General features: G+C 46.8%; 1 protein-coding gene across 1 annotated transcript; it reads right to left on the reverse strand.

The window, feature by feature from the left end:
• Positions 1 to 8,142: 8,142 nt before the first annotated feature.
• Positions 8,143 to 14,702, reverse strand: GALP (galanin like peptide). The gene is made up of 6 exons (XM_077913738.1): positions 14,504 to 14,702; positions 13,336 to 13,458; positions 11,382 to 11,430; positions 10,660 to 10,737; positions 10,013 to 10,090; positions 8,143 to 8,586 (listed from the first exon to the last, which is right to left on the reverse strand). Exons 2-6 carry the CDS (start codon positions 13,417 to 13,419, stop codon positions 8,531 to 8,533), a joined length of 345 nt encoding a protein of 114 aa, XP_077769864.1. The 5' UTR covers positions 13,420 to 13,458; positions 14,504 to 14,702; the 3' UTR covers positions 8,143 to 8,530.
• Positions 14,703 to 14,967: the final 265 nt, after the last annotated feature.

Consider the following 14,967-nt stretch of genomic DNA (forward strand, 5'->3'; position numbering starts at 1 on the left):
AAAAGGTGGTTTAAATGTCTGAATGGTCCCCTTGATTCTGAGCACTAAATGCACAGAAGTGGGCTCAGTTTTCTCATCTGTAAGTTGGGACAACATAATTCTTTACTATAAACTAAGTGTGAAGCTCCTAAATTCGAATTTAATGATCTTGGTCTTTATAAAACTTCCCATCAGGACAAGATACAAGGCAAAACTGCCTTAGTTAAAAACTCTGCAGAATTAACAGAAAAATATTTACAACCGGAGAATTTCATGTGGTGTAGCAACATTGGAAATATTAATCTAAGATTGTTCCCCAACACATTTCCTTGTTGAGCCCAGGATACAGCTTTGTTCCAGGAAAAGGAGGACTTTAAAGGATCCTAACAGGATTAAGAGATAATTTGTTACAGTGGTAAAATACACATAAAATTCACCACTTAACTCTTTTAAAGTGCACAACTTTGTGGCACTACTACATTTGCAATGCTGTGCAACCATTTCCCACTGTCCAGCTCCAGAACTTACTCATCCCATCCCAAAAGAAACCTTGTCCCCATGAGCAGGCACTGCCCCTTCCCCGCCCACCCCACCCTCAGCCCCTGGTAATCCATTAATCTTGTCTCAGTCTCTAGGGGTTACATACTTAATCTCATCCCAGAAAACTGATTTAAAATCCAATGCTTTTCAAAATTTTCAAAGAAACAAGATTTTAAGAAGAGCTTTTAGGAGGTTTTCAACCTACCGTCCAGTCCAAAGGCAAGAACCACCCTGATACTCTAGATACCCATTTTATCCCAAGAACAGTTACAGAAAGAATGCAACCCACATTTTCCTTCTAGTGAGAGGTCAGGGGTCAACCTGAGGAAGGGATGGAAGACTGGGGTGCCTTAGCACACCAGTGAGAGCCCCTAGAGAAAGGGGCTCTTATTCTGGCTGGGCTAGTCGGTTGAGGTCTTTAATTCAAGGTTTGATTATACTCACGGATAGCAAAAAACCAGCTATGTGCTTTTAAGCAACGGTACAGCAAGTTTAGAAATCAAGAGAACCACATGCCAGAAAAAATGTAAAGCTAATACATTTGCCTAAAATCCCTAAGAGTCGACTTTTGTTGTACTATTTCAGATGATTGAGGAAGCCTCCTTCAGCAGTGTTTTAATCCCATGGTTTAGGTTTAATCAGCTGTTAGGCAAGTCAATCAGCTCTTGGGAGACCATAATCCTTCTTTATGGAGGACCATAAAACCTACCTCTTACATTGAGGATAAAATAAGAGGGTGCCAAGGACATGCACATCTTTACCAGATGGAGGAACTAACATTCAGAGCTATGGTTCTCAACCAAGGGTGACTTTTGTCCCTACTCTTCTCAAACTTCGGGATATTAGGCAATGTCTGGAGACACTTTTGGTTGTCATAACCCGAGGGTGGAGGAGGATGCCGCTAAATATCCTACAATGCACAGGACAGCCTTCCAAGCCCCCTCCCCTACACAAAACAAAACAAAACAAAACAAAACAAAACAAAACAAAACCCTATCTGGCCAAAGATATCATCTGCAGTTGAAAAATCCTGGTTTAATACTAGTTCAAAGTACAAACCACACATACCACGAATGAAATCACACCACAATGGATCAAAGTTAATAATGGGGTATAAGAAGATCCCTTGCTTTCACAAGGCCTCAGAGCTAATGCCTAGGGAATATAGACCCAAATCTTCCTGGTAGCAACCTCCATCTATCCCAGGTTTCAAGCACCCTTAGATGTTCCCACCTGTAACCAACCTCCCCACCTGTAACCAACCTCATTCGTCTCTTCCTGCCTCCAGCCTCTTCCAACTGCCTTGAGCTGTAACGTCTCTGTTTATATAAAGCTAGAGAAAGTCCATACTTCCTGTTGTTACCTCATCAGCCCAAGGATTGGTTTAAGGCCATGGAATAAACCATTTTAGAGGGTCACGCGGCTTACATTTCCCATTGAAATTCCATTAAGAGAAAGAGTCATTTATTAAATAAGTCTACTTGGAAACAATATTGGTTTTCCTGGTCTGGTGAATTATTTATCATATACCTAAAGTGTTTAAAGGAGTTGGGGAATGTAGAGTGGCAAGTTTTAAGCACTTTGGGTTAAGATTTTATTTAAAATGAGCTGGCGGGCAAAGTATAAGAAATAGGCATTTAGAAAACCAAGGGTTGCATGCAAGTAGAGAAAAATACGACATCTTACCAATTTCGCAGGGCATGCTTTTCCTAAATGCCGAAGGCAGAAATATCAAGTCAAGAAGTTGTGGAGAGGGATGTCTGGGCGTCTGTCTTTGGCTCAGGGCCTGATCCTGGAGTCCTGTGATTGAGTCCCTCATCGGGCTCCCTGCATGGAACCTGCTTCTCCCTCTGCTTATGTCTCTGCCTCTCTCTTGTGTGTCTCTCATGAATAAATAAATAAAATCTCTTTTTTTAATAAATAAAATATTTTAAAAAAATCGTGGAGAGATGGTAGGCTGGTATCAAATCAGTGATTTAATCTAGCTCAGGGACTCCTGGCTGGCTCAGTTGGTGGAGCTTGAGATCCCTGATCTCCGGTTGGTGAGTTCAAGCCCCATACCAGGTATAGAAATTACTTAAAAATAAAAACAAAATCTTTGAAAAGAATAATCTGGCTCAAGCAAAACTCTAACATATTAAATTCCAAGGTATTTAAAAATGAAAAGCAATTATGGATACATGAGGAATATTCACAATTTTTTAGAACTTATTTTTACTATTTTCAACATCTTGGGATTAAAGCTTTGCTCAAACTAGATTAAATCACTGACTTGATTATTTGTCAACTTACCCTTTTATAGAAACAATGGCAAAAAAAAAAAAAAGAAACAATGGAAAGTAGACAAAAGCACATAGACACTGCTCTGCATTCCTTTCCTCCCCAGGTGAGAAAGGTGGTTTTGAGATACTTGGGGCTTCTTCATGGACCTTTCTGTGCTCCTGAATTAGATCTCATAAATTCTAAAAAGCTATAATGGTGGGTCTGCATGTTACGGGTGAATTTTATTTTACTTCATCTTATTGTATTTTATTTTTTGTAAAGATTTTATTAATTTATTTATGAGAGAGACAGAGCGAGGCAGAGACATAGGCAGAGGGAGAGGCAGGCTTCCTGCAGGGACCCTGATTTGGGACTCGATCCCAAGACCCCCGGATCACAACCTGAGCTGAAGGCAGATGCACAACCACTGAGCCACCCAAGTCCCCCATCTACTGAATTTTAGTCAAGGGTTGGGCATGACTGGGTTACAATTTTGGAAGCTCTTGGTGTCCTCAAATCACAACAAATCCATTCAGATAGTGAACTCCTTTGTGTAACATTTGAGATGAATTGGAAGGCTTTGGATGATTCTGGTTTAAATCCTTGGGGGCCTATGGGAGGCTCTACACCCTGCAAACCTCAGATTCCTTGTGAGTAGGATGGTGGCTTTCTGCTGCCCCTTCTAATCTCGCTGGAGCTGTTGCAGCCGCTTTCTGGAGTGGTCCCGTCTGCCCTCCTGCCCTCGAGGGCTGTGTGCTACATGGGCCCAGACTGTGCAACAAGACCCCAGGCACCCATTTCACTTCCCCCTTCAGAACTGTCCCACAGTTTGCAGAGCACCTGGAGGAGAAGCCTTGTCCTTTCCCAGGGCCCAGGGGCTTTCAGCGCCTTACCTGCAGATGCTCTGTCTTTCTAAGCCCCCTCCCAGCTGCCCTGCGGCTGCCCTAGCATGCCAGGTATACTTCTGGCATGGTATACTTCTAGGACTTCGTTCACACAGTTTCGCTCCACACTCCCGTTGTCTGGATGCTTTGCCTGGGGCAGGCATGGCTGACCCCCACACTCGGTTCCCATCTCAACACAATCCTCTGTTCTCCGTTCTTCAGAGAAGCCTGCCCTGCCTGTGCTGAATCAACCACCCACAGAGCTTTGATGCCACAGTAGCGCTTCTCAGCCTCTCTTTGGGCCAGATGATCCTCTGTTGTGGGGTTTGAACTGTGCCTTGCAGGATGCTGAGCTGCAGTAGCCCTGTGCTCTGTCCATCAGATGCCAGCAGCAACCCCTGGTTCTGACAACCAGAAATGTCTTCACACAGTGCCCAATTGTCCCCTGGGGGGCACATTGCCCTAGTTGATAAACTTCATAAGCCGGGCTTATTTTATTTTTATTTTTTTCAAGTAGGCATGCCCAGCAGGGAGCCCAATGTGGGGCCTGAATTCATGACCCTGAGATCAAGACCTGAGCTGAGATGAAGGGTTGAGTTGTAAACTTAACCGACTGAGCCACCCAGGTGCCCAGGGCCTGGTTTATTTTTGTACATATTATTTACTACCGTTATGCATATTATGCATTTACTTGCTTATTTCCTTATTGCTGGTATCCTTCTAGTATTCACTTCAAGCTCGGTAAGATTGGTGCTATTTCCATTTACTCTGTCAGTGCTTAGGACCATGCTTGGGACGCAGAGCAGAGTTTGCACAGTAGATGCTCCAGATATAAATACTGATAAATAGATTGGATAGAACATAGTTAGGAATATAGGTAGATATATACATACATATACACACAGGTGACACAACCATGGTTCTGTGCTGTTTCTTAAGATCTTCTAATCTTGGGATGCCTGGGTGGCTCAGTGGTTGAGCATCTGCCTTCGGCTCAGGTCATGATCCCAGGATGCTGGGATCGAGTTCCACATCGGGCTCCCCTCAGGGAGCCTGCTTCTCCCTCTGCCTATGTATCTGCCTCTCTCATGAATAAATAAAGTCTTTAAAAAAAAGAAAAAGATCTTCTAATTTTTTAAGTGGCTATAAATGACCACATATAGTTGAGAATCTACTTTTCATACATCATCCACTGAGACGAATATTTGCTTGAATAGAAAATTATAGATTTACATTGTTTTCCTTCATCTCCTGAAAAGCATTTGCCTCACTGTCATCCACACCCAGGGCTGCCACCGGAAAGCCATTTAAGCCTTCCCATGGAAATGGTTTGGATTTTTCTTTCTTTCAGGCATTTTTGGAATTCAATCTTTCGTGACCAGGTGTAGATTTTTCTTCTTCAGCCTTAAGAACACTACCGGTCTGAGAGTTCTTTCATCTTTAACATATGAAATTTATCTTTACCATTTCTTACAAATATTTCCTCCTCATGTTCACCTCAGTTGGTCCTGGATTCTTTATACCTTCTCACTGCTGGGAGAGTCTCCAATGTTTTGTTCATCTTCTCTAATTTGTTTCTGTGTTGTGTCCATCCTGCCATATGTTCCACCTGGTGTGTTCTTTCAGCTATTGTGTATTTTTTTCCTAATTAATATTCACTGCATTTTTAAAAATATTTTTTAAAAATTTATTTGAGATAGAACAAGCGAGAAGAGAGCACAAGAGGTGGGGAGGGGCAGAGAGAGAAGCAGACTCCCCTGCAGAGTAGGGATCCCCATGCAGGACTCAATCCCAAGACCCCAGGATCACGACTTGAGCCAGAAGGTAGACACTTAACCATTGAGCCACCCCGGTGCCCCTAAAAAAATATCTTCATTCTTATTTCATGTTGCTGACTTTTTTTTTATGTTTCTTATGTTTACTTATATTTCTTGGATGACAATTCTAATACCCCATTTCTGAAAGTATCAGCAATCCAGCTTTTATATTCTTAGCTGTGTCCTTATTTGGCCCCATGAATCAGTATCCTTTAGGATAGGATAATTTCTCAGTTCAGGTTGGCTTTGCCCCAGGTGAACATCCAATAATGTCTGGAAATGCCACTACTGTCTTGTATGTAGAGACCACTACGCTGTTCAACAACCTATGATGCACAGGACGGCCCCACAAGAAGAATGATCCTAACCAAAATTCAGTAAGTACCAAGGCTGAGAAGTCCTGGAACAGGGTTATTGACTTTAGCTGATAAACCTGACAGAGTCCAGAAAGCCAGAGACTAACCAGTCCCCAGCTCCAATGCCCTCAGTGACAGATTAATCCACAGTTAACGCTCCCTTTAGGATAATCCTACCAAGTAAAACCCCAGATAGATTGGGGCCTCATATTTACCCCCTGCCCCATGAAAACCAGCAGTGGAAGGAAGCATTCCTTCACCTGAGGTTCTCCGCCAGAGTTCACCAGGAACATACAGGATAAACAGGATGACCCGTGGCTTTGCCCCACCCTTGATTCATTTGGTCTGATTTACTTTAGGGTGGGGCTTAAACAGGATTTTTTTTAAGCACCCAAGAGATATGGAATATTATTCAGCATTACAAGGAAGAAAATCCTATCACACCGCACAACAGAGATGAAGCTTGAGGACACTATGCTAAGTGAGATAATCCAGACACAAAAGGACAGATGGTATGATTTAAGATAGAAAGCACAGTGGTGCCAGGGGCAAGGCCAGGATTCCCGGGAGTGGTCCTTTATTGGGGGCAGAGTTTCGGTTTTGCAAGACAAAAAGGGCTCTGCAGATGGTGGTGATGGTTGTACAAGCGTCAATGTCAATGTCCTTTATGCCAGTGAACTGGCCACTTAAACACAGTTTAGGTGGTAAATTTCAGGGGCATCTGGGTGGCTCAGTCGGTTAAGTGTCTGACTCTTAGCTCAGATCCTGATCTCAGGGTCCTGGGACTGAGCTACCCATCTGGTTCTGCACTCACTGGGGGAGTCTGCTTCTCTCTCTCTGCCCCTCCCCTTGCTCGTGTGCTGTCTCTCTCTCAAATAAATAAATAAATCTTAAAAAACAAAAAAAGAGGGATGCCTAGGTGGCTCAGCATTGAGTATCTGCCTTTGGCTCAGGGCGTGATCCTGTAGTCCAGGGATCGAGTCCCACATCAGGCTCCCTGCATGGAGCCTGCTTCTCCCTCTGCCAGTGTCTCTGCTTCTCTCTGTGTGTCTCTCATGAATAAATAAAAAAATCTTAAAAAAAAAAAAGATGGTAAATTTCATGTTACATGTATTTGCCACAACTTAAAGTTTTTAAAATTAAATTTTAAAAAAGATTTTATTTATTTATTCATGAGAGACACAGAAAGAGGCAGAGACATAGGTAGAAGGAGTAGCAGGCTCCCTGTGGGGAGTTCGTTGTAGGACTCGATCTCAGGACCCTGGGATCATACCCTGAGCCAAAAGCAGATGCTCAACCGCTGAGCCACCTGGGTGCCCCAGCTATGTTTAATCATCATATAAATTTATAAGTTTTATAAGTTTCTGGAGGAGTCTTTTTTATCATTTTATGATGCCTCCCTTTATTCTTGTCAATGCCTTTTGCTTTTGGACCTATCTAGAGGGTCACGTTTCTGGTACCTCAATGACTGTGGGTAGGAGGCTGGGTTCAGTTGGGACAGTTGACTGAGTGTCTCCATGGTAGTCAGGGCTTTGCCTTATTATCTGGGACATTCATCAAGCCAAGCTGCCATAACAAAGAGCTCCCCAAATGCAGTAACACAAACAAGATACATATTTATTCTGCGTTCACAGAATGGTCCAGAAGAAGGCAGTCTGGGGCTGGCAGGATGGCTCTGCTGTCTTCAGCCATGAAATTTCCTCTCTAGGTCCAAGGGGATGTCTCACCACCTCCGTGAGAAAGGAGGCCGGGGAAGGGGCGGCTAAGGGAGGGGGCACACTCAATTCTTCCAAAGAAAAGCCTTTGGGAGGACCTGGGTGGCTCAGTGGTTGAATGTCTGCCTTTGGCTCAGGTCTTGATCTCAGGGTCCTGGGATCAAGTCCCCCATCAGGCTCCTTCCGATGTACCTTATTCTCCCTCTGCCTGTGTCTGTGCCTCTCTCTGTGTGTCTCTCATAAATAAATAAAATGTAAAAAAAAAAGCTTCAAAATATGTAAATGTTTTAAAATGAATGAACTAATGAACAGAGAGTAGGTCAGGTATCCAGATATGGACAGCTGGTGGAACTGGAATTGTAACTGGGCCTTCTCATGAGGTCATCCGAGATCCACTGCCTCCAACAGGATATATTCCCCCAACCCCACACCTGACACTCTCAGCTTTGAACTTGCCGCCACCAAGAATTCTCATGCCAAATAACACGAGAAATCATGGATTATTTGAAATGTTTTATTCTCTCCACTCTGCTCTGGAGAACCTCTGCCCCTTCCCAGCTGGAGAGGCTCAGCTGAGGTGGGGGAATGAGGGAAGGCGAGCCCGCTACTTTGCACAATCTATTTGAGTCAAAACATCATAGACTCTCAGAGGCAAATGGGATATTCATATGCTGTTAGTCAATAGCTCATGCTATAATTGGGATGATTCCAAAAGAATATAATTACTTTACACAGGCTGAAATATTCCCTTACTTCCCCGAATCTTCTAAATGCTCCAGAATTATTCTTGAATTTGTTAACACTTTATACTTATTCCAAGGATAAATCAGTGAAACCCAAGACAGTATGGCAATACTACAAAGTTTCTGCATGGAATTTGGGGACTTAATTTCAGGATCTTAGTCTCAGTGGAGGAAGCTAGACATGGGTTCAGAAGGAGATGGAGAGAAGGATGTGGAGCAGAGGTTTGGAGATGTCTAGGACCACAGGGCTTCTCCCCCCTTGAAGGCTTTCTTGCTGCGCTTGCCAGGATCTGTAGGAGGGAAAGAGGTGAATTTTGAATGGTTCTGCTCACTGCCACCACCCAAACCAGTCCAGGCTGGGAATGAAACCAGTGACAAAGATGGCTTTGGCTCATCCCATATGCAATTGCCTTCCCTGTTCTCTCTCCCTCTTTCCTTCTTGCTCTACCTTCCTTTCTTGCATTTACCCACACATCTCTCTTTTCTACCCCATTTCAATGGCACATGGTAGTGGTGGGCGTTTTCAAGAGCCAGAGGGAAGCCAAGGTAGGCATGGGGATCAGTGAACTCAGGAGATGTGTTACATCCAACAACCGATAGATGTCCAATCAGTGTTTTTCAGATGGATTAGTAGAGCTGGAATGAAGCATGGTGCTCATTTCCAAAAACGGAGTTAGGGTTGAAAGAGTTCGAGTCAAGACCCAGCTGGAGGAAAGATGTAGCTGGGGCTTGACCGCTGACTTAGGTCACGGTTGGGTGGGAAGATGGTACTTGGAGAGTTTAAATCATGCCTTTAGCAAATATTTTCCAGGCACCTACTATGCGTCATCCATTGTGCATAGGCAGTGAGCAAGACAGAAAGGTCCCTATAACGTGGAGCTTGGATTTTATTGGTAGAAGACAGAGAACAAGGAAATAATTGCACCATGTAAAGAAGATGCACATACTGACAAATATCACTACGAAAATTAGACAGGATGGCAAGAATAGAGGAAAAGTAGATTTATGTCAGATAAATGGTCAGGGGGAGACTCCAAGGTGGGGGATCTGGATGAAATGACCTCTGGATGACATGAAGGATCTCGACATGCAAAGCTCTAGAAAGAGAACATTCCAGACTGAGGTATCTACTGGTGCCAAGATCCTCCCTCCAGTAAAAGGGACCCCATGTTCTAAGAAAACCAGAATTCAGTGGGAGTAGAAGATGCTCGAGCATGAGTAGAGGTGAGCACAGGGTCCAGGGGGCATTTAAGTACAGGGGTCTGACTTGAAAGTGAGGGCTTGAAGTCAGTGTTGTAGCTAAAGCCTGGGGGTGGGCTGATATAAGGGAGATCAAGGTTTGGGAGCGAGGTTATCCCTGCAGTGCAGTGCCACCTTGTCAAAGAAACCTTGATGTCAAATAGCAGAGGTTAGCGTATCCAACCTCTTTAGGGGAGAATGGGTGAGGTAGAAAGTGTTCTTTCTGGATCTGGATCCAGTGCTCTGGATCATGTGGAAGGCCAGCATAGTAAATGTAGTTCAATCGGGGGCAGGAGGGTTGTGAGGAAATATCTGGGATGGGATGGGAAATTTGTGTTGGGCTGTGATGTGAAGGAGGGGAGCGGAAGTGAGCCCACACAGCAGGCATGGGAGTTCACAGGTGACCCTAACTACCCCACTGTTTCTCCTGTCCCGATCTCCTCTCGGATCTGTTTCCTCCATGTTTCCCGTGCTTACCTGCAGTCTCTGCTTTGGCAAAGGGCTCCCTCGGGCTCCTCTGGGAGGCCTGCTGAGGCTGGGGATAGGGGAGCCCATCTGGGAACAAAACCCAAAAACCAATGACCCTCCAGGCCATTTGGTTCAGTGCATGGCTGTAGTTCCCATATTTCCTTGGCATTCGTGGTGCAAAGCAGTTCTCATCCTGGGTCATTTTGCCCCTCACCTCCCCTCCGTCACCTGGGGATATTTGGTAACGTGCAGCCTCTTAGGGTGTGGGGGCCAGGGATGCAGCTAAACATCCTGCACACACAACACAGAGTTCTGGGCACCAAGTGATGACAGTGCAAGGGTGAGACATCAGCCTCAGATACACTGGATTGCCTGGGAGGCAACAGCAGCAGGTAGATTCGGTTCAGGTCACATGCTGCATTCACCATGTGCCTACCCCAGAGTCTGAACCCTGCGTGCCCTGCGATTCTTTCCCTTGAGATGTGGATGGGAAGGAAGGGGGATCTCAGACCTGTTATGGGGCCAGGAACTGTCTTGTGCAACCTCCCCCGACCAGCAAGTGACAGAGTGAGGGATGGACCCCACATCTGCCAGGCAGTGGATGGAGGAGGAGGGTGATGGAGATGACTCCTACTTGCTCACTCCCACTCACTCACCAATGGCCTTCCACAGGTCTAGGACATCCAGGACTGTCTTCTTCCCGCTGTGGTCTGCACTCTGGGGAAGGTGGAGCACTGAGGAGAGGGGGGGACAACAGGACCATGGTCTGTGAGGTGGCAACAGTAACAGGGAATCCAGCAATCCTGTGACACTATTCACTACACGGAGCACTGTGACCAAGTCCATGGGACAGTGGGCCTTCCGAGCATCCTTCCAGCCAAGTGAGGAGGCTATGGCTCTGAGAAGTCAAGTCATTCACCCCAAGTTACCCCATGGCTAAGTGGCAGCACTGGAGCCTGAAATCACCCACATCTGGATCCAAACCTCAAGTCCTTGCTGCCACATATTCCCAGGAGCCCAGGCTTTCCTGAATTGATGAGTCGTCCCTGCCTTGAGCATCACAGACATGTACAGCTTTATTTGCCACATACACAAGTGTACCATGAAGATGCCCAGGTATTACTCTAACTCACCCTGCATTAGGCAGGGCCATCACTGTACCCATCTTCACGGATGAGGGAAATAGGGCGTGGACACCAAGTAGGTGGCAGAGCTGGGATCTGAACACAAGGCTGTGGCCCCAGGACCTCACTCGCCTGTCACTCTGAGAGACTAACTCTCAAGATGGCTCTGGAATTAAAACCCATGGACCTTGAGGAATCTGAGGGTCTCTACAGGCTCCCACCGCCAGCGACAACACTAGAGCAGGCACACTCACCCGGACCTAGCAGATAGCCCACGCTGTTGAGGGTCCAGCCTCCTCGCCCCTGGACAGAGACCAAGAGATCAGACTCAGACAGGCAGAAAGGGTGGCAGTCATCCCACAGGCCCGGGGTCATGTGTGCCAGCTGCCACCTTCTCATGAGCCTGGTAAGTGGGTTCACTTAATCCATATTTCACCAGTGAGGAAACAGAAGGCTTCCTAAAATATAGCAGCTTGGAATGAAGAGAGGGCTTTATTTTGTTTTTTTTAAAGATTTTTAAAAAAAGATTTTATTTATTTATTCATGAGAGAGAGAGCGAGGCAGAGACACAGGCAAAGGGAGAAGCAGGCTCCATGCTGGGAGCCTGACGTGGGACTCAATCCTGGGTCTCCAGGATCACGCCCTGGGCTGAAGGCAGTGTTAAACCGCTGAGCCACCAGGGCTTCCTATTTTTAAAGATTTTATTTATTTATTCATAAGAGACATAGAGACAGGCAGAGACACAGGCAGAGGGAGAAACAAGCTCCCCACTCCGCACGGGGAGCCTGATGTGGGACTTGATCCCTGGATCCCGGGATCACGACCTGAGCCCAAGGCAAAGGCAGATGCTCAACCACTGAGCCACCCAGGTACCCCAAGAAGGCTTTAAAATACCACTCCTACAAGCCTTTTACATATCATCACAAATCTCTCTCTCTCTCTCTCTCTCTCTCTCTCTCACACACACACACACACACACACACACACGCACGGGTACATGGCTGGATGACTTTAGGCAAGCTGCTGTGTTCCTTTGATGATCGCAGCAGCTAATATTCACTGTGGGTTTACTACATGCCAGCATGTGTCCTAAGCAGGACTGGCAACCTAATTTAGGGGGCCCAGAGCAAAATGAAAATATGGGGCCCCATGCTCAAACATGATTAAAGGTTTCAAGATGGCAACAGTGGAGCACAAAACCCAGCACAGGTGCCTTCTAGGTGTGCGATCCCAGAGTCCGTGCAGGGCTGCGCATCCAAAGCCCAGCTCCGGCTCCAGGTTCTGGCAGGCTCAGAGAAACTTAACTGGCCTGCAGAGGACCCTGGCGGCATGGTAGGTAGCTAGCACCAAAACCCAGGGTGGCAGAGTGCCAAGCCTGGGTCCTCTGGATTGGGGAATTCGCCAGCTAATTAACCTGGCATGGAGGAACTCAGTTAACCCTCACAGTGCTGTGAATTTTTAAAGAACTTGGAGGGCCAGAGACATTAATTAGGCAACTTGCCGGGAGTCACGCAGCTAAAAAGGGACAGAACCGGGATTCCAAACTCAGCGGCCTCCACAGCCCGTGCTCCCAATCAGAGACTCTCTGAATATGACCCTGGGGTCAGGAGCATCAGCTGGCCTCCACAGAAACCCTTGGGGCAGGGCCACCCCTTGGTGACCAAGCAACTTAGAATGAATGACCAAGAACTCATTGAAGGCATCTTGTTGTACCCTCTGGGCAATGCTAATCCTTAGCAAGTTTTTGCTTCCTGACTTTCATGTCCTGTGGCTACTCCATGCCTGCGCCTTCCCGGGGCCAAGGAACTCACAGCCCATGGTTCCTGGCTCCTGACTCAGCCAGGAGAATTAGAAAGCTCTTCTAGGGGCACCTGCATGATTCAGTAGGTTGGGCATATGCCTCTGGCTCAAGTCATGATCTCAGGGCCCTGGGATCAAGCCCCGTGTCCAGCTCCCTGCTCAGTGGGGGGAGTCTGCTGTCTCTCTCTCTCAAATAAATAAATAAAATCTTAAAAGAAAAAAAAAAGAAAGGGAAGGGAAGGGAAGGGAAGGGAAGGGAAGGGAAGGAAAGGAAAGGAAAGGAAAGGAAAGGAAAGGAAAGGAAAGGAAAGGAAAGGAAAGGAAAGGAAAGGAAAGGAAAGGAAAGCTCTTCTAGGAGGGCAGTGACTGGGGATGCCAGGGGTGGGGAGGGCTGCAGGGAAGTCTCACCTGGTGGACAGGTACTGAGGCAGGAGTCTCCGCCAGGCTGAGCAAGAGGGCTAGAAGCAGGACCAGTGGGACGGCGGGAGCCATCTGGTGGCCAGAAGGGTGGGCGCTTGGAGCTAGAGGACACTGCCAAGAGAGGGCAGCGAGTGCATTTATTTATTTATAGGGTCATTAAGTATAATTGTTATTCTTTGCATGCATTGAACATACACCTCTGGATGAATTTGGACACATGCATACACCCAAGATTCTACCACTGTCATCAGGACAGTTGGCGTATCCATCACCTTCAAATATTTCCTTGCAATTTTTCGTTTTGTGAACATCAGATCAGTCCTCCTGACATATTTTTTCTTCTAGTTTTATGGAGATACAGTGGACATCTAGCACCATGTAAGTCAAGGTGTGCAGCATAACTTAACGTGTATATTGGAAAAAGGATCTCCTCAGTAAGCTTCATTAACCTCTGTCACCTCGTATGGTTACACAAAAAACTACTTTCTCTTTGTGTTGAGAGCTTTTGGGATCTTCTCTCTCTCTCTCTCTCTCTCTCTCTCTCTCTCTCTCTCTCTCTCGGCATCTCAAAGATACCACAGGGCAGGGGCAGCTACGGTCCCAGTGGTCCCAGTCTCGGTGCCGTCCTCGCATCCCCAGTACTTCCTCGCCTTACACCTGAGTGCTCCTACCAGGTGCCCTGCCTCTGGTGCCCCACCCACCTGATCTCTTTCCCTCCACATTCCACACAAACGTGAGATCGTACACTGCCTCTTAAACTGTAAAGTCCCCAATCTGTACTATGGAACAAAGGTTAACTTCGTGTCTTTCCGCCTCAAATATATGACAGACAATAAACAATAAAGTGAACTCTTCTGAGTTTATTGCCGATTTTGGGGAGCTCCATTTTGGAACATATTTATTTCTGTAAGACGAGAGTTGGTTGAGGAAAGCCCCAAAGGAAGTAGGTGAGCGATAGGATACCAGATAGGTAAAATAGGGCCCCTCAAAACCCCAGCCTTGAGTGAGCAAGTGTCAAGAATCACAGAGACATTAACCCCTCTCCATCCTCCCGGCCCCGGTGCCCGGTGCCGGTTCTGCCGTCCCCACCAGCATGCCCCGTTTCTCCTGGTCCTCCCAACCCTCACTCGCCCTCCCACCTCATCCATCCTCTCACCTCTCCGGAGTTGGCAGCTCTCTCCAGCTCTCTGGGGGTCCAGCTCCTCCACTGCAGCTTTTATGCCTCCAGAGGATAAAGGAGGCAGAAAGAGTAGGGGGAGAGGCCGTGGTCAGCAATTAGGGGGAAGATGGGAGAGAGGATGGAGGTGGGAGTAATCGCTGGCTCACTGGAGGGCTTTCATGACCTGGCCTGTGAGGTCAGAACCAGGACGCTCCCCGCTCCCGCTCCCCGCTCCCGCTCCCCGCAGGGAAGGGTTTCTCTACTTCACCTGGATTTCCCCCTACAGGAGCTCTGATCTGAAATGTGCGCCGCCCCTCCTCCTCCCTTTCTGTGCCTCTTTATGTGTTCCAGGCTCTGCGTTTAGTTAAGGATCCCCCAGCCTGGGTCTGCGAGTGTCTGGGGCCCCGCGTACCCCATTTCTATCCACACCCCCTTTCTCTCTGTCCCTGCAGCGCTGGGTT

The sequence above is a fragment of the Canis aureus genome, chromosome 1 (assembly GCF_053574225.1).
Source record: "Canis aureus isolate CA01 chromosome 1, VMU_Caureus_v.1.0, whole genome shotgun sequence".
In the NCBI taxonomy this organism is placed as follows: Eukaryota; Metazoa; Chordata; class Mammalia; order Carnivora; family Canidae; genus Canis; species Canis aureus.

What these genes read in the sequence shown, in the direction of transcription:
- GALP (XM_077913738.1), bottom strand. Translation starts at nt 13,419, where the DNA reads ATGGCTCCCGCCGTCCCACTGGTCCTGCTTCTAGCCCTCTTGCTCAGC. An exon ending in GGGCTATCTGCTAGGTCCGG is followed by an intron (nt 10,738 to 11,381) that starts GTGAGTGTGCCT and finishes CCCTCTCCTCAG; the next exon opens with TGCTCCACCTTCCCCAGAGT. An exon ending in TGCCAAAGCAGAGACTGCAG is followed by an intron (nt 8,587 to 10,012) that starts GTAAGCACGGGA and finishes TCCCTCCTACAG; the next exon opens with ATCCTGGCAAGCGCAGCAAG.